This window comes from Thermothelomyces thermophilus, chromosome 1 (assembly GCF_000226095.1).
Source record: "Thermothelomyces thermophilus ATCC 42464 chromosome 1, complete sequence".
In the NCBI taxonomy this organism is placed as follows: domain Eukaryota; kingdom Fungi; phylum Ascomycota; class Sordariomycetes; order Sordariales; family Chaetomiaceae; genus Thermothelomyces; species Thermothelomyces thermophilus.
This window is the reverse complement of record NC_016472.1, coordinates 7,353,867-7,371,616: the sequence shown is the minus strand read 5'-3', so window position 1 is coordinate 7,371,616 and position 17,750 is coordinate 7,353,867. Positions and strand designations below refer to the sequence as shown.

The following is a 17,750-nucleotide window of genomic DNA, read 5'->3' as shown; positions in this document are numbered from 1 at the left end:
ACGCCGACTTTTCCATCTTCAACCTCCTCTTCAATACTATAAGATGGCTTCCAGACCAAAGACTATTTACCAGGAACTTACAGAAGCCCAGATATCTCTAGTTTATAGCCTCCATTTGGCTAGATTGAAAGGAGGTATAATTACAGCCCGTGCCGATAGACCATTAACTATACCATCTCGAAAGTTAAATATAACCTTACCAATAGAGCCGACAAGCCATTCCAATCAAAGCCCAGATCTGGAAGACCTTCTAAGTTAGATGACCAAGCCGTCTGGTACCTTCTACGGTATATAAGAACTAACCAAATAGATACCCTTAAATCACTTATACCACCCTGCCCTAGGGTACCCGGTTAAACCGACTCAAATATACCGACCAGATCTTCATACCATACTTCTTTCCTTTCTATAATAAGATGGGGTCAATCTATGGCTCTGGGGTATAATTGCAAAAGGATAGGGCAATATATCACTATAAGGGGTCTATTTAACTGTTGAAGAGAGCTGCCGAAGTTCGGCTACTTCAGTGGCTACCACAGAGCCCAGACCTCAGTCTAATTAAATATCTGGCACCGGATGAAGATAAAAATCTCTGACAGGCGGTATCAGATTAAGACAGTGGCTCAGATGGCTATAGTACTATAGGAAGTCTGGAGCCAAATACCTGTTGAATTCCTGGTCAATTTGACTATGGGTATGGGGAAAAGGATGGATCTTTTGGCTCAATCACAAGGTGGCCTAATCAAGTACTGAAATAGCCGTAGTTGTAATATTAATTTGGTGGCAGTTTGGCCCTGTTTTGCGTGTTCTGTATGTCTTTGAAGTTGGAGGGTGGAAAAAGTGGGTGGGCAAACACTTTTCTGACCCCACTGTACATACATCAATACCGGTTACCCACCCGCGCTAACTCAAGGTAGTAGTAGTGTTAGTATACTCGACTACGAACCATAGAGCCTCTGGAAGTAGCTATACACAGCGCCTCAACATAGCCGCTATTGCATCTCGGTGCGAGGCTAATTGGGACGGTGGCATGTTTCGAGCTCCCACTCTTGGCCTCTCTGGAAACTGAAGGTTAGACGCGGCAAAGGCTTTAGGGTCTCGAGGTCCGAGGTTGGAGGGCTGTTTCCCAGCTTGGTTTATCGAGTGGGGGTCCCCATGCAAGCGCTCTAAAGGCTCCCAAGCTTGGCCCGCCGTGCCTGGTATGTACATATGTATGTACTGTTGATACGAGTACTCAGTACGGGTCGGTACATGCACAGGTACTCCCGTGGTCCCTCCTCGACGACTCGAGCAAGCAAAGCTGGGGACCGAATCGCTATAACTACCTACCTTAAGATACCTATGTATGCACGGGGCAGCCCGCGTTCGAGGAATCGAGAACGCGTCTCTTGGGTCCCGTATCCGCGTGTCTTCGAGAAAAGGTGGGATAACTGGGATAACTGCTCCATTCCCAACCCTCCACTTTTTGGCGGCTTCCACAACACGAAGACGTTGTGAAAGTACGAGGAGAATTGCCAACGGGCTATTCTCAACCGCGGCCGGGGAGCTCGGTCTAGGTCTTGCCGGCACTGTCGCTTTCAGGAACTGCGTGGGGGGAAGACCAGGTCAAGGTCGGCTGAACGATGGGTGGTGCGAAGTTGCCAGCCTCGATCTTGTTGGCGAGATCTCTGTCGCAACCCACGGGGGATGGTGTATTCTGTTGCTCTTTAGTACGTCCACATTACCCGTCTCGGTTTCTGATGAGTTTGGGGCAACGGCCATGATCCCGCCATGACTGATGGAGCGGTGCGGACCTCGAGGCCGGTCTAGACAAGTGATGTGAGCGGTCGACTGGTCTCGAACCTGGTACGCTACCCGGCCGCACCCCGCGCCGCTGGCTGCGTTGAACCGGCATCTCAAGAAGCATTCCGGGAAGAGGCCTCCTACATACATAGTACAATATCCTAGATGAGGGGCCCAGTATGAGTTTTCCCTAACGTGCAGACAGGCCGCCGTTCTCCGTAATCGCGAGTAGTTGAACTCCTGATTGCCTAGCGAACCAAACTGCACATCCTGCTTCGAAACCCGCTGATCGCGAAACCTGGTCCATATCACCGGCCATGGTATGAACCGCCGCATTCTCTCGACTCGAGTGCCTTACAATCGCTTCCGGTTCTGCGCACTGCAACTGATTCCCTTGCAAACAAACAAACGAACAAACAACAACGCCGCCGGCGACGCGGGGTGCTTTCAGCCAAGAAACCGCCACATCCCGCCCTGGCTTCTTCCAAACTCACGGTGTGTGGTTGCTCTAGCACTGAGAGTTAGTCAGGTATGTATGTACCCAGGCGCATGTTCACGTACCAGTTACCTAGCCCGACGTACCAGTTGCCTTCAGCTTTTGGATGCTCGCTCCCGGGCAAGGGGGAAGGGAGGGAGGGAAGGAGGGATTGGGGGGGGGGGGAACCCCCACCTGCAATCCCGGAAAGGTTGCTTCTAGATTTAAGGCCGGTCCGTTCTGAATCTGGAATTCTGAAATAGCTGATTGAAATCGGCAGCAGAGTAGTCATGGGGCTCGGGAAACGCGCGCGCGCGAGAGAGAGAATGGCGGATGCTCGACACCATCGGCGGATCTCAGAGCGGTCCCGCAATAACTATTTGCTTCCTAGGTTCGCTTTGTTATTTTGACCTGCATTCCTAGGAAGCAAGGCCAGCGGTAGTATACTCGGTATGTAATCCGTACAGTACAGTACAGCACTCCGTACACTACGCACTTACACGACACTAGTCGTTAGTGTAGTCGTTGACTGCGGAGCAACTCGAAGCGGAAATCGCTGCGGGTCTCTGAATGGACTGAGCATACGGGCCCTTGTTGGTCCCTGTCCCCGAACGCTACTACGGTAGTGGGTTGCATGCCGTCTGGTGGCCGGCGTGGCTTTGCAAACGACCTGACGAGCTGGGATGACCGCTTCCCTTCTGGCGGTGGCACTTTCGAGTTAATGCGAACAATGCAATCCTCCTTTCTTCGGCACATATTTAAGACGATGAAGGAGAGGAAGAAGAAGAAGATGATGATGATGATGTCAGCATCCCTAGGCGCGGACGTGCGTACACATTGTCATGCTGGCGAAGCAATCGAGTCTTTGGGGTGTCGCGCAAGTCTCGCCTTCTGTCTTCCTTATTTGGCAATTCTCTCCTCCTTCACATCCCACTTTCCCAAGGTTGCCACCTGGTCCCGGGCCTTCCCACGAGGCTTGGCGGGGCCGCGTTCCATTACATCGCGACATGTCAGCAGCGGCAGGCAGGGGCCACGGGAATCTCCACCGTTCTCAGCTAGAGAGAGAGAGGCGCTGTGGCGAGCGGAGCCAGAAAAAACACATGAACAATTACCCAGAGGGCAACCACCCGCTTTTTCCTTTACCATCCGTAAACCTTCGAGAAACGTAAAAGAAAAAATAAGCCTTTCGCCTAGAGTTGTCTCGGACTCTTTTCTTTCTTTTTTTTCTTCCTCTTGTTCCTCTCTGGCGACGTTACACTATTTATTTCGTGGGTTGTTAATAGTCAAAAGCCCGATTTGCCAGTAACTAAGTGAAAAGGCGCGGCCGAACACACTGTGCAAAGCCGGAGTGCCAGTTCGCCTCTGCCCAGGCTATTCGCGCCGGGCGCCCACAAGCCCAGTCCCCATCGGCAGGACCTGAACCCGGGAACTGCACCGCAGGGGCGGCCTGTGCTGCACACAGGCGTGGGGAAGGCCCCAGAGCCGAGGACAGTAACGGAGCCAACGAACGAGCGATGGTCCATTGCGTCGACCGCCCCGCGGGTGTTGCTCCCTCAACCCTCCATCCAGACTCAACATCGTTTGGATCCAGGTCTCGCCCATTGAAGTGAAGTGCAATCAATGGCAGCGACCACGACGGATTCCTCTGCGGCGCCTGGTCCGCTGGCCCCAATGCATCCCACCATGACAGAGCACGACTTTCGCTTTCCGCGAAGGCCAGCAGACGCCGCGACCGGGGCGCGGAAAACCGACCGACTCGAATCTGCCTCCGGTACCAAGCCGGTGCCGCCGACATCAACGTCGACGGCGGCCTCGAGGACGGCGACGTCGGGGACCACGACGGCAGCGGCGGGCGGCGGCGGATTGCGTCCCGGCCTGCTCGATGGCCGCCTGAACCTAGGCCTGGCTCAGGGTGGTGGTGCCGCCCACCTTGACCTGCTGCGCGCCTCCGCCTTCCCGCCCTTCCAGCAGAGTGCCCGGCGAGAGGCCCAGAGCCTGGAGGAGATGCAGAGGGAAGACCCGCTGGCCACCCAGATCTGGAAGTTTTACGCAAAGACAAAACAGCTCCTGCCCGCCCAGGAGCGCATGGAAAACCTGACGTGGCGGATGATGCATCTCAAGTTGCAGAAGACGAAGGCAGCCAACACGACAAAGTAGGTTTTTTTCTTTCTTTCTTTCTTTCTTTCCCGTCTTGGTGTCCCGCGGATTGTGTGGTACTTCGCCGGTTGGAGGACTGGGAGAAAGAAAGAAAGAAAGAAAAGAAAAGAAAAGAAAGAAAGCTTGGGAGAGAGCCGGGTAGAAAAAGAAGAATGCTTGCTGACTTCTGTGGGCAAACAAAGGACAAGTCGTGCATCCAGCTCATCAGCAAATACCCCCAGTGGGATTGCGCAATTGCGCAAGTCGTCGGAACATGCCCCGCCACAGTTGGACCCGATGAACCTGGACGATTTCATTCACAACGATAACGTCGGAACCCCGGCCGGCCTCGCCTTGACCCCGACCCCAGAAACGATGCGCCAGGCGGAGGAGAGGTCGGCTCACACCACGGCGACGGCCATTCCCATCAAGAACCGCAAGGAGCCGTCGTCGTCGTCGTCTTCGTCGTCGTCTCAGCATCTTGCACCCCAGTCGGTGCCCGTTGCCGCCCACCAGAGGCCTCAGGACGAATTTGGCTATCTGCCTCGGCACCCGCGCAAAACTAGCATTGACGAGACCGGCCAACGTGTAAGTTCTCTCGCCTTTTGCTGCTGCGTACAGGTCGTCTTTGGAGTCAAATCCATCGCGCCCCTTGAAGCCGTCTTGTATTTTCGATGACACGAGATGCCTTCCTGCTTTTTTTGTGATGGCGGTCTGATGATCCATTGCCTCTCTCTCTAGACCCGCAAACGACCGGCCAATTTCTCCCCCCACGTACCCGCCGTCAACAGCGGCCTGTCGACAAGTGGACTCGATGCCGACGCTGACCTCCAGGAGTACTCACTCGACCACTTACAACATCCCGCCGCCGCCAGCCAACCGCCCAATCAGATGGGAGTTCCCTTCCCGCTCGACACCTTCCGCTTGGGGAACGACCTGAGCATAAGCTCTGCCGGGCCCTTCCAGCAGAACTTCTCCTTCTCGCCGGCCACCTCGCCAATGGCGGCGAATGACCCGTTCGCCAGCCTCTATAATGCCTCCTCGATGCCTTCGGGCTCCCTAGGGGCCGACTTCTATTCCCCTCCCGGCTCGGCCTATCAGTCTGCCGTTTCCACACCGCATCCCCTGGGCGAGGCCGATGGCTTCTACTTTGGCTCCATGGATGTGCGGCAGATGCGCCAACATCCGTATAGGAATGGCCCTGCCGCCATGGCCAACCCGCTAGGCCAACAGTTCCCCTACGGCGCGAATGGAGGAAACCTGATGTTCCCGGCCGCATCGACCGGCCCCGAGACGTCCTCGGCTTTTACGGCGCCGAGCTCTTTCAGCCATGTCGACCCGACCCGGGTGTTCCAGCAAGACCTCCCTGCTCGTTCCCCCGCCGTCGGGCTGGGCCAAGAGAGCATGTTCTCCTTCGGAGCGGATTCCGACGACGAGGACGGCGGCGCCTTTGCCGACCGCAATCTGCCAATCTCGCAGGACCTCTCGCCCCAAGGAAGCAGTATGGATGACGGTGCGTTTGACTGTTCGTCACTGCAGTGGGATCCATCTCTCCCGGGCAACTTTAGCATGCAGGCGGCTAGGTATCCTGGCGGGCCTACTCGGAAACAGGTGACAATAGGCGGCACCACGACCGACTACGTCGACTCGAAGGGGGATTGGGAGGGCGGAAATCTGAACAGGTCGCAGTCGCAGCCTTTCCGTACAACGAACGGTCGCGTCGGGAAGGTACCGCGGACAGCATCGACCCCGAGGTTGACAAGCAAGGGCAATCCGTTCGACAGGTTGGCACAGTCGACCCCGAACTCGCCGCCAGCCGAGGCCAACCAGAACTCGGCCTTCTCCTCTGTCTCTACAAGCCGCCCGTCCTCGCCTCCTCCAGCTTCGAGGCAGGGTTCCACAACCAACCTCCAAGCCGCCGCGGGAAGCAGTCAGAACGAGAGCAACAGCAGCAGCACGAACTCCAACTCCAACGCCACCACCACCACCACCACCACCACTACCACCACCACCAACAACAACAACAACAACAACAACAACAACAACAGTTCCTCCAACACTAACACCCCCACAACATGTACCAACTGCTTCACCCAGACAACGCCGCTCTGGCGCCGCAATCCCGAAGGCCAACCCCTCTGCAATGCTTGCGGTCTTTTCCTCAAGCTGCATGGTGTGGTTCGCCCGCTGAGCTTGAAGACGGACGTCATCAAGAAGCGGAACCGCGGCTCCGGTTCGAGTCTTCCTGTCGGCGGCGGCGGCACCCGGTCGAGGAAGAACGGCGGCTCCTCTGGGGGGATAAGCAAGAGGGGCTCGACTTTATCCGTCTCCTCCAGCGCCAACCCTCCCCCAGCTCAGGCGAGCACCCCGCCGGCAGCCTCGAACCGGACCGGTAACGCCAACGACAGCGAAAGTTCCGCGAACGGCGCCGCGTCGACCGGGAATGGAAACACGCCAACCGGCTACCACGGCAATGCCATCTCCTCTACCAATGTTGCCGTTGGCGGCAAGGGTGTCGTTCCGATCGCTGCGGCCCCGGCGAAGAACCTTCCCGGCCCGGGCGCCGCCTCCGTACCGCGCACCACAGCCATCTCCTCTTCCTCGTTGTCTTCGTCGAAACGCCAACGCCGCCACAGCAAGAGCGTCACAGCGGCAGAGCAGCCGTCGCTGAACAGCATGGACATCGACAGCCCGGAGAGCTCTACGGGATCCAACGAGGGCGCGGCAACGTCGTCGGCGGGCCTGTCGAAGCCGAGCCTGGGTTCGAGCGCGGGGCTGGCTTCGTTGCAGCCCAGTGCTAGTAGCTTTAGTTTGGGTGGCTTTGGCAGTAGCGGCGGCAGTAGCGGCATGCAGAGGCCATTGGCCGGGCCAGGAAGCCAGCGGCCTGCGCCACAGGAGTGGGAGTGGTTGACCATGAGTTTATAGAGGGAAGGGGAGGGGAAAGAAGAGGAAGGCGGGTCTGCCATAGAATCACGGCCGTCGCCTTGTACTGCTTGGTCTCCCGGTCAGCCCACCACCCCCCCCGTGACTGGTTCGACCCTGCTAGTCTAGTCTGACTCCCTTCTTCCTGCCTGGGGCGGTCGTTTTGCTTACGGCCTCCTCTATTGAGGGAGGAAATCAAGTGTCAGAAGCGGGGTTGGTGAAAGGGGGACAAAACCAAGCGAGTGAGCCGAGACAGCACGAGCGGACCGCATATATGGGGATTTGGAGCATCATCTACGCGTTAGGCAGGCTGGCATCGTACAACTGTTTCTTTTTCTTTGACATTCATTCGGTCAGCCGTTGCAGAGACGGTTTTATCCTTGTTTTCTTTTTCATTTTTATTATTTTTTTCCCCAAACGGAAAGAAGGAAGGACAACGGATCAAGAATGCGGTTCGGTCTTTTTCTTCGACGTACATATACGTACAACATCAGAGCTTTTGGTTCGGGTTTATTATGGCAACAGAAGGAAAGGAGGGGTTTAATCTGTGAGGTTGACCACCTACCTTAGATGGGACGGGACCACGGTGGACAGGCAAAGAGAGAGAGAGAGGGGTGTGAATGGTGGTCGAGCACGTAGAGAGACGATCGGGATACCCTTCCTTACAACTAACTACGACTACGGTTTTGCGAGGTTTATGATTACGGATTTGACACGTCCGCAGCTGTGGTTTTTGATGGGTTCATTTGGACCGGAGGGGGGCCCCCGGCTGTGGCCGCAGCAGGTCTTAAGAGCTACCAAGTAGGCTTGGTTACTCGCTGTCTACTGTACACGCGTAATGAGAGAGCCTAGTATTCCAAAAAAAAAAAAAAAAAAAAAATCATTCACGGCACGGGCATCCTTGACGTAACTATTTCCGCTGCTTGCGTGAATAGTCTAGAGTAGAATCTTGGGGCTTTCCCGGTCAAGAGCTGGAACATAAACCAACTTGCTCTCTCCAACCGATGCATGTCGCAACGTGTGATGTTGATATATATAAAAAAAAAGACCGTCAGGGAAGGGAAGCGGAGAGACTGTTTTTAAGTGCCCGCTTGATATGATTTGTTTCAGAAGCGTGTTGATAAATTATGAATTACTACTAGATTTTAGGTGGCGACATAGAGCCGCCCAAAATAGGGTAGGGAGAGAGAGGGGCCCGATCAAGGTACCGTCGAGAACCCCCCCCCCCCTTTTTAATCAACCTTTTCTTGAAACTCTTGTGCTCTTGGAATAAACAAAGCTCGCCAACGCCTTCTTCCTTTAGGCGCCCGCCCTCTAACTGTTCTTCACGATCCCCAAGACGCCTCCAATCTTCCTCGCAATGTCCAACCCATACCCGACCTCCACGACTCCCCTCGCGAACCGCCAGCTCCTCTCCTGATCCTTGACGGGGTACCGCATGGGGGGAGGGATCGACGTGCGGACACCCAGCCACCCCATGCGATCCTCGCACACCGCCTTGACGTTGCACAACCCCCTGAGCCCTTCCTCGCCCGCGAACCGGCCGTAGCCGGACCCGGAAACGCCGCCAAAGGGCAGCTGGACGGCGTAGGTGGCGCCAAAGTCGTTGACGGCGATCATGCCGGCCTTGATGCCGCTGACGATCTGTGGGATGCGCGGGTCCGACTCGGCTCCGAACACGGAGCTGCCCAGCCCAAAGTGCGGCGCGTTTGCGACGGAGAGGATCGCCTCTGCGGTCGGCGCCGGCGCGCGCATGAGGACCATGATGGGTGCGAAGCACTCCTCGTTGGCGATGGCCATGTCCGGGGTGACGTCGACGAGGAGGGTCGGGGAGAAGTAGTGGCCCTTGGGGTGGTCGGGGTGGACGAAGCGTTTCCCGCCGGCGAGCAGGCGCGCGCCGTTGCTGACTGCATCCGCAATGAGGCCCTCGAGGCGGTCGAAGGAGCTGTCGGAGATCATGGCGCCCACGTCGGCGTCGGGCCCCGGGCGGAGGGCGCGCACGCGAGGCTCCATGATGGAGACAAGGCGATCGTAGATGGCCGGGGTGGCGATGATGCGCTCGATCCCGATGCAATTTTGCCCCGAGGCCTGGAACGAACCGCGCAGCAGCGTCTCCGTGACGCGTGGGAGGTCGCGGTTGCTGACGCTGTCGAGGACGATCGAGGCGTCTTTGCCGCCGAGTTCGGCGATGACGGGGATGAGCGCTTTCGCGGCGGAGGCGGCGACTTTGTGGCAGACGGGACGAGAGCCAATGAAGGTGATGTGGCTGATGCCCGGGTGAGACGTGATGTGGTTCGCCGTCTGCGGCCAGCAGACGACGGTTTGGACCAGGGCTGGGTCGTGGCCGTGGGCGACGAGGGCACCCCTGGCGATGTTGGCGAAGTAGGAGGAGCTCCAGGCAGTCTGCTCCGAGACCTTGACCAAGATGCCGTTCCCGGAGAACAGGGCGCTGATGATGGGGCCGATGAGGTTGTGGAAGGGGTAGTTCCAGCTGACGAGAGCTGCCACGACACCCAGGGGCTCGTAGCGAACCGTGTTGCGCTTGTAAGCCATCAGCAGGTTGGTCGGCCGCCGGGAAGGGCGCAGGGCTTTCTCGCCGTGCTTGATGGTCCACTGGAGCTTCTCGACCGTCACCAAGACCTCGCCTAGCTGCGCGTCAACCATGGTCTTCCCGCTGTCGAGACAGGCGACGCGGCAGATCTCGTCCTGGTTGTCGAGAACGTGCTGGAGCATTGAGCGGAGGACGGCGCGGCGTTCACGGAACGAGGTGGTGGCCCACTTCTTCTGGGCGGCTTGTGCCTGCTCAACGGCTCGGTCGATGGCGTTTGTAGTCGACGGGTTCACGAAGCCGAGGAACTGCCCGGTCGCGGGGGCATAGCACTGGATTGCCGTCGAGCCCGAGACCTGAAACCCGCAGGGTTAGTCCGGCGAGCCAACACGCGATTCCGCCACCACCCGGGACTAGTAACACACATTGATTGCTGGCTCGTCCAGGATCTCGACCTTCTCGGGTTGCTTGGGCGACGGGACGGTGTATCGGATAGGTTGATCGTTTTCGCGCAGGACGAGATACAGGAGCGTCAGAGCGCCCAAGCCCGTCCAGAAGAACGGCCATGCAGCTCCGGAAACGTTATCCAGACTAGGGAACCCCATCAACCACTCTGTCCGCGGGCCAAAATACATATATATATGTGTGTGTAACTCACCTCAAGTCGCGTGCCGCGACGCGGAGCTGCTCGAGCAGTCTCCCCACCGCGTCGATCGCCATTGTCGTTCGCCCGCGAGCTTTGGGGAACAGCTTCAACGCACCAAGACGAAGAAGCTAAGCAGCGCTATCGGATTGGCTGCCTGGAGACCTGACACAGGTGAGAGAAGACGGGCGTTGGATGCTGGAGAGAAGGAAGAACCGGCCAGCGCGCATCGCAAGACGCTGGCCGACCTCACGCCACTTTCGCAGTTTTTGGTGGGGCTCCCCGTTCTTGGCTCGGGGGCTTGGCAGGGGAAACTTAGCGGCTTGCCGCAAGGGTCCGCAGTAGTGTAGTGCACACTAACACGGCTCCACGCCTACGGATCGGTAATGCATACTACGAAGTACTGTACCTACATTGGTACACAAAAACGAATTACAGCCGCTGGAGCCGTAGCAGAGGCTCGGCGCCCCAGACTTCTAGTTCCTCGAGTAGTGACGGACTAACTAGATTGTGAAATGAGAGCGGCAAGTTGACCATTTGAACATCATGGCGAGACGATACACGCCGCTGATGGATGGAACTTAGGTAGTCACGCCAGAAGGTTACGGGTCCGCTTTGACTTCCAACAGGCAGGCAGGCAGGCAGGCAGGTATAATCCAGTCCGTACATGCTCTCATATATGCAATGGGACTCTTGTACTCTTGTGTTGTACAGCCCAAATCGATTTGAGAAGATGGGAAAAAAGAAAGAAACCCTTCTTTCGCAGCGTCAAAATGCGCCCACCCAAAACGCCGTCTTCCCTGGAAACAAAAAGTAGCAATAAAGAACAGAAATGAAACGCACCGATAGCAGCAGCCGCTGCCGCTGCAGAGACCAGTTTCACCTGCCTCCCCTTCCTCCGTATTTTATCAGTCATCAACACCGAAAGACGACATTGCCACTTTTTTTTCCTCCCCTTCCACTCTCGCCGATGTCGGACCCGGGATTTCATGCAACTTCCTCCATGCATACACATCCAAAGCGGTGCTTTCTTAATATCAAACAAAAAAAAAACAATAAAGGGTTATTGATGATGAAGAGATTAGGGCCCTAAAGGGCAGCTGGGGAAAAAAAAAACAATTGACACCACGATGGGAAGTTCTACTTCAGACCACATACAGTTTGATCCTCTCTCCTCGTCTATTCATCCGGCGGGTCCGCACTCTTCTTGGAGAAGGCAGAAAGCCCCCGCTTCCGCACCGTCGTCAGGTTAAACCGCCGTTGACCCGGCAGCTGCTGGGCTGAATGCGTCGACTCGATCATGCTGAGGCGCGCTGCTGACGTAAAGTCATTGCTAGCCTCGAAACTCGGCCGGACTCGGTCGATAGACCGCCGTACCCGGTCGTACGACGGCCTGTAGCGGTCTACTGACGGCCGGCTGGCTGCGGGCTCCGGCTCCCCTCCAATCTCTTCATCCCGCTGTGTCTGCTGCCGCTGCAGCTGTAGCTCCGCCGAGGCCCGGCTCATGATGTACGTTGTCCCGTCGCTGCCGTTCTGCGTCCGCGTGTTATGGGTCGCGACAGAGGGCGGATAAATCGGCCGCCTGTCCTCATCGACGCTTGCGTATTGGGCGTGCTTCGCTTTCTTGCTGCGGCCCGATATCTTGCCCGACGAAGTCGAGGACTTGTTGGACCCGCCCCCTACGCCCTCCATGACTCCCACGGCGGAAGCCCCAGCAGCATTGGTATCCGCGAAGTCGCCCCGCTTGGCCTGTTCCCGGATGATGTCCACGTCGTAGGGGAACCGCTGCTTCTGAATGGTCTTGGCCACGACGCGAGGAAGAAGGCAAAGAGCGGGAGTGACGATCAAGCACATCCAGAAAGTAAACTCCCCGTAGACCTGCGGCGCTGCCTGGTAGAAAAGGGCGGAGCCCGTGAATGACGTATACACCCCTGTCCAGAAAAAGATGAAGACATCGCTGATGATAATAACAAGGATCATGAGCCAGTCCCATCGGTACGTGTTGATCAGGATATAACCGTTGATGGTAAACACGGCCGGATGGGCAATGTAGGCGCCCAGCCGCGTACGTTCCGCGACGTCGAGCCCATTTGAGGACGCGGTGGTCGTCAGACTAACGAAGATGAACGGAATGAAGAAGCTTATGATCGACTGGTAGACGCCGTCAATCATGTATGCCCTGCAAATGCCATATTAGCAACCTTGGATGACCAACAAGAGTGAATCCTCGAGTGAAAAAAAAAAAAAAAAAAAAAAAAAAAAGGGCTGCGAAGATGTTTACCAAAACTTGGTTTGAGTCCACTCCTTCCGTTCAATACCGCGCCGGTAGAGCTGGGGCACCGCCAAAGACACCGTGTCGCTCACATCCTGATCCAAGACGCCCATAAGGATAACCGGGACCGATGTGAAGAAGAGGTTGAACATGAGGATGTAGGTGTACTCGAAGAGGTACGAGATATCAAAATCGGTGAAGCACTGGAACCAAAAGATGGACCAAGTCCATATCATGTTCTTGTAGAAGAAGTTGCTGATCGACTCTGCCAGGCGGCGGTAGGACCATCTGCCGTGAACCAGTACCAGTCTCTGCAAGAAGCGGAACTGGCCGATGGCGAAGTCGGCCGACATGACAGCCTGCCGCCCTTCCAGACCGGCGATGCCGACGCCGACGTCGGCTTCTTGAATCATGGCCACGTCGTTCGCACCGTCTCCAATAGAGAGCGTCATGACATCGAGGCCGTTCTTCACCATCGAGACAACGGCCGCCTTTTGCGCAGGGCTGACGCGGCAGCAGAGAACAGACTTGCACTGTTTGCACAGCAGCAGGAACTTCTGCTTCAAGCTGTCGCTGAGCACCCACCGAAGCGTGAAACCGTCAATCACAAGCGCGTGGGTGGCCGCCGGGGGCTCGTGGTCCTTCATGGCCCTCTTCAGTTCCTCGTCGCTGCCCGTCATATTGAACTTTGCCAGGCCGCTGTTGAGTTGCTCCTCGGCGATCGCGATGTACTCCTCTTCGGTCCCCAGGCCGGTCTCGTCTTCATTGACCTGTATGCGAAGGAGGTCCAGGTCGTTGTTGAGCAGGTTGCAGGAGAAGCCGATGTTGATGGCTGTTTCGACCTTGTCTCCGGTGAGAACCCAGAGCTTGATCCCAGCGTCACCCAAAAGCCCGATCGTGTCCGGGACGCCGTCTTGGAGACGGTCCTCGATAGCAGTCCCTCCCAGCAACATCAGGTCTCTCTCGATCTTATCGGCGACTTCTTCGAGCTTCTCCTCGCGATTCTCAAGAGCCGTGGCGGCCACTTCGTGCTCCCTTCTAAATTCGAGATACTCCTCCTCAGACAGTTCCCTCTCGGCGATGCAGAGAGTTCGAAGACCCTCGACAGCGAACAACTCGAGATGCTTGGCCGTTTCTTGGCGGAGTTCAGCCTGCTCGCCCTTCTTGAGGCGGGAATAAATGACGCTATCGGCGCCTTTGCAGAAGAGCAAGATCCTGCCATCCGGCATCCTGACGATCGAACTCATCCTCTTCCTGCTTGAATTGAACTCGATGGTATTCAGGACGGGGTAATGCCTGTCCTCGCCCATGACATTCACATTGATGCCGCCGTTACTCGTGCCCAACACTGTGAAACCCATATCGCGCGCCGTAGCCACCAGTGCCGCCTCGTCTGGGGACTGGGCTTTGAAGATCATCTTTGGCGGGTCGCCCGGCTGCTTCTCTGCAATGACGGTGTGGCAAAGGGCCAAGGCCAACATGAAGTGCTCGTTTGCTTGCTGCTGCTCGGGGCCGTTTCTGCCGGCGAGGTCCTCCACGAAATCGGGAGCGATAAAAGTCAGGTCCTCATCGTGGAGGTACGGGTTGTCGTGGAGTTCCCGAAGCCCGCGCAAAGCTCTGACCTTGGCCTCGGCAATCTCCGCCCGGATGACCTTCGCTTCCTGCTCAACGTCGACGCCTAATCTCTTGTTCATGCCGGCTTGGGCCTCGGTATACGCTTCGCCGTACGGCTGGCCGTTGATGGTTGCCTTCTTAAACTCCATGACGTTCTGCGTGAGAGTGCCCGTCTTATCTGAAAAGATGTATTCGATCTGGCCAACATCGTCGGATATGTTCCAGGATTTGGGGATGCAGGGCTGGTCAATCTTGTCGTAGTACATCCCGATGTCGCTGTAGATAAAGAAGGCTTGCAGGGTCCTCACAATTTCGAGCGAGATGTATAGCGAGATTGGAACCAAGTTTTGGAAGACGATGACGGCGGCCCAGAACGTGATGAAGCCGGTCAGACCTGGACTTCCCCCAAGAGACCCGTACTCGAACCAGGTCAGCGACGCGTCCGTCTTGCCCCACGCGATGCCGTTCGCGATGGCCGACATCAGACACATGACGAGAAGGATGCCAAAGTTGCAGATGACGTTGAAATTCAGCTCCCTCGCGATGCGGGCCCGCTTACTTGGCGTGATGCCGGCATTCATCATGATTTTCGTATCGTGACCGGTGAAAACGACCACGCCGAGCGCCCACTCTGTGTTTCGAAGGTTGCAACCTCGCAAAAGCAGATTGTCGATGGTGATGGGCTCCGACATCTCCCTCGGTTCGGCTTTGGGATCCCAGGGAACTCTTTGCCTCCACTTGATGGCGCCATTGTACTTGTAAAGATTCGGCTGCGGAGGCTCGCTCTCAATGGTGAACTGGGCCCGCTCGCAGTCGCGCGCATGCTTCAGGGTCCGGCCACACCGCAGGGCTGACCGAACCTTGAGATTGGTCTCGCCGTCCAGGTTCTTGGTCTCCACGTAACACGCGCCGTCTGGATCCGAGGTGGCCAGGATGATGATATCTGCTGGAAGCTCGTCATCATTGTAGATGCGTACAAAGTCGCCAACGACTAGATTCTTCCATGCATCCCTGTGGAACCTCGCCTGCCCGGATACGGGCAACTCCGGGTTGATCAAATCGCCCTGGAGTTTCTGCAGAAGAGCCGCCTCATTCTCCACCGTGGACGAGATACTGGGCATGTTCGGGTCGCGCGGGAGGGGCGACGGCACAGGCGTCATCTGGATCTCTTCATGGGCCGAAGAAACTGAATGGCGCGAGCGCGGCGAGGCGACGGGTTCCCACGGCGTGGCTCTGCTTTCGATTGACATGCGAGGGTCTGCGGTCGTAAAGTTCCGGCGAAGCTGAGGCTCCTTCTTCCACAGCGCCTCGATCGCGTGCCATATCGCGCCGAAAAAGCGGGAGTTGGCTTTCTTGAATTTCCTCCAGGCGGACACATTGTCCTCCCTAACGTTGAGGTTTTCTTTGCCTAACAACCGATGGACGGGAGCATTGTTGAGCTCGATATCCAGGATCGTTCTTCGGTAGTCTTCGATGGCGTCTTTAATCGCCGTGACGCAGATAATAACAATTAGAGGCACGGCATTGAGCCCCGGGTTCACGCCGCCAAAAATGGGGAAAATCTTGGAAACCCGTCAGTCAACTCTTCAGGCTCCGGGTGGGAAAGGGGTAAGAGGCAACTTACAACCAAGATAACAAGGAAGAGGAAAAAGATGTTGGCGACATTTTGAAACTGGAAAAAAAGGTTCTTTGGAATAAACGAGAGTGGCGTGTATTTTGCAGTTCGAATTTTGTTTCGCGGAAATTGCTGTATTGGATGCCCGTCTTCGTCCCGGAACTCGGGCGGCAAGGGCAGGTTGAAGAAGAGTCGCCTCGATTCCGAGCCATTACCGCGCACCTCCTCCTCGCTACTCTCATCCTTTGGCGCGTCAGAGTCGGCCTGTCGGGAGACGTCGGTCCCTCCAGATGTCCTCTTCTTCTCGCTCGCCACGCCCCTGTTGTGCCGCCTTCCCATTAACGAGAGCCGCTTCATGGAGCTGCTCTTTACCGTCAACCTCCGAGTAGCCCATCTCGACCTCTGCATTGAGAGTTCTGCCCCGGTAGGTTCTCCCGTTCCTCCCTCCAAAGAAGCCATGATGGAGGAGGGCTCGCGGGCAAGGCCCGATCACCCTGAAATGCTCGCCAGGATAGCCAGGGTTGGCCCAATCGCTCTCTCAAGCCGCTTTAGTCGAATGTATACGAAACCGGGGTCCAATGTCGCTGGAAGTCGGGGATTGCGCGGGCTCGGCGCCGAAAGCCTGTCGGAGACCGTGTCGTGCGTCGAGAGCGCGATTGCCTTCAGCGGACTCGGAGCAGAGGCGGCGCAGACGAAACGGTGATTAGGGATTATACGAGAGGGGAACGGGACAAAACGGCGGCGGACGAGATGAGTCGAGAGGATGAGAAAGTCGTAGTTGGTGTAGGGGAGAGATTTTGATGCGCGGGCGGCGCTGAACGTTGCAGGTGTTTGTTACGGAGCAATCAGTACTTGCTAGGGCCGGAAGGGTCGGCCGTTTCTCAATGTGGCAAGCCTCGACGGACAAGAAACCCGAAAGGCGAGTCCGGGAGTTCCCTGACAACGCCCGCATGAACAGGGCAAAAAAAGGAAAACTAGAAGCTCTGAATGCTATGTACAGATTCTGCACACTTGATTGATGAAGCTAGAAGGCTCTAGGGAAACCTTTTTTTCCCATACCCTTGACCCAAAGAGGCCAGACTGCACTATCGGGGAAACGATGCCCGCCGTGTCCCTGAATTGGTCAGCACCCTCATTTCATGGCTTCGCGGTATTGAGGTGGGTCTTCTGCTTGGTCGCTCTCGGCTTTCTTGGAAATTTCGGTCCCAGCCGCTTTGCATCATGTACCGAACCAGATTGGTACGCACCACAGGTATGACCTACGAAGCACCGAGTGCCTGACTGATTTCTTCGTATTTCTCGGGTTCTCATCTCGGAAAGATCATGCTTCTTGGGACAACCATCCTCGATTTACACGCCCAAAGGATGGCCACCCACCCATTCTACGCCTAGGACATCCGAGCTCACAGACGCTTCAAGTAGTTTACACTATATTTCGAATGCTGTACAGATCTGAATTGCGTATCTTTCAGGGGGAGGGCGTGGCAGAACTTGTAATCATCAGAACCCTATACCAAACGCGGTATTCTATACTAGTATGTCTGCGCTCCCTAGTCATCCGGTGGAGGCCAAGGCGGGGGCACACTAAGCCAGGAGTCTCCAGATTGGAAAGGTTGGCGATCTTGTCAGGGGGCTAACGGTAATTCTCCCTCCGGGGAGTGGAGGGGGGAGCCCCCAGCAGGATTTCAGCAATCCGCACCATTTTCCTCTCGGGTTTTGGCTGACCCCGGTGACCGATGCGCC

The 17,750-nt window shown here is 56.5% G+C and overlaps 3 protein-coding genes across 3 annotated transcripts; 1 reads left to right on the top strand and 2 right to left on the bottom strand.

The window, feature by feature from the left end:
- Positions 1 to 3,877: 3,877 nt before the first annotated feature.
- Positions 3,878 to 8,173, top strand: MYCTH_113457 (uncharacterized protein; the record flags this gene model as incomplete). The annotated part of the gene is made up of 4 exons (XM_003660061.1): positions 3,878 to 4,410; positions 4,597 to 4,981; positions 5,135 to 6,660; positions 6,697 to 8,173. 4 exons carry the CDS (start codon positions 3,878 to 3,880, stop codon positions 7,316 to 7,318), a joined length of 3,066 nt encoding a protein of 1,021 aa, XP_003660109.1. The 3' UTR covers positions 7,319 to 8,173.
- Positions 8,174 to 8,392: 219 nt separating this feature from the next.
- Positions 8,393 to 10,704, bottom strand: MYCTH_2297985 (uncharacterized protein). Its single transcript, XM_003660060.1, has 3 exons — positions 10,522 to 10,704; positions 10,289 to 10,454; positions 8,393 to 10,219 (listed from the first exon to the last, which is right to left on the bottom strand). The coding sequence occupies exons 1-3, from the start codon at positions 10,581 to 10,583 to the stop codon at positions 8,630 to 8,632; spliced, it is 1,818 nt and encodes a 605-aa protein (XP_003660108.1). The 5' UTR covers positions 10,584 to 10,704; the 3' UTR covers positions 8,393 to 8,629.
- Positions 10,705 to 11,603: 899 nt separating this feature from the next.
- MYCTH_2297984 (uncharacterized protein) lies at positions 11,604 to 16,588 on the bottom strand. Its single transcript, XM_003660059.1, has 3 exons — positions 16,017 to 16,588; positions 12,788 to 15,954; positions 11,604 to 12,685 (listed from the first exon to the last, which is right to left on the bottom strand). Exons 1-3 carry the CDS (start codon positions 16,464 to 16,466, stop codon positions 11,686 to 11,688), a joined length of 4,617 nt encoding a protein of 1,538 aa, XP_003660107.1. The 5' UTR covers positions 16,467 to 16,588; the 3' UTR covers positions 11,604 to 11,685.
- Positions 16,589 to 17,750: the final 1,162 nt, after the last annotated feature.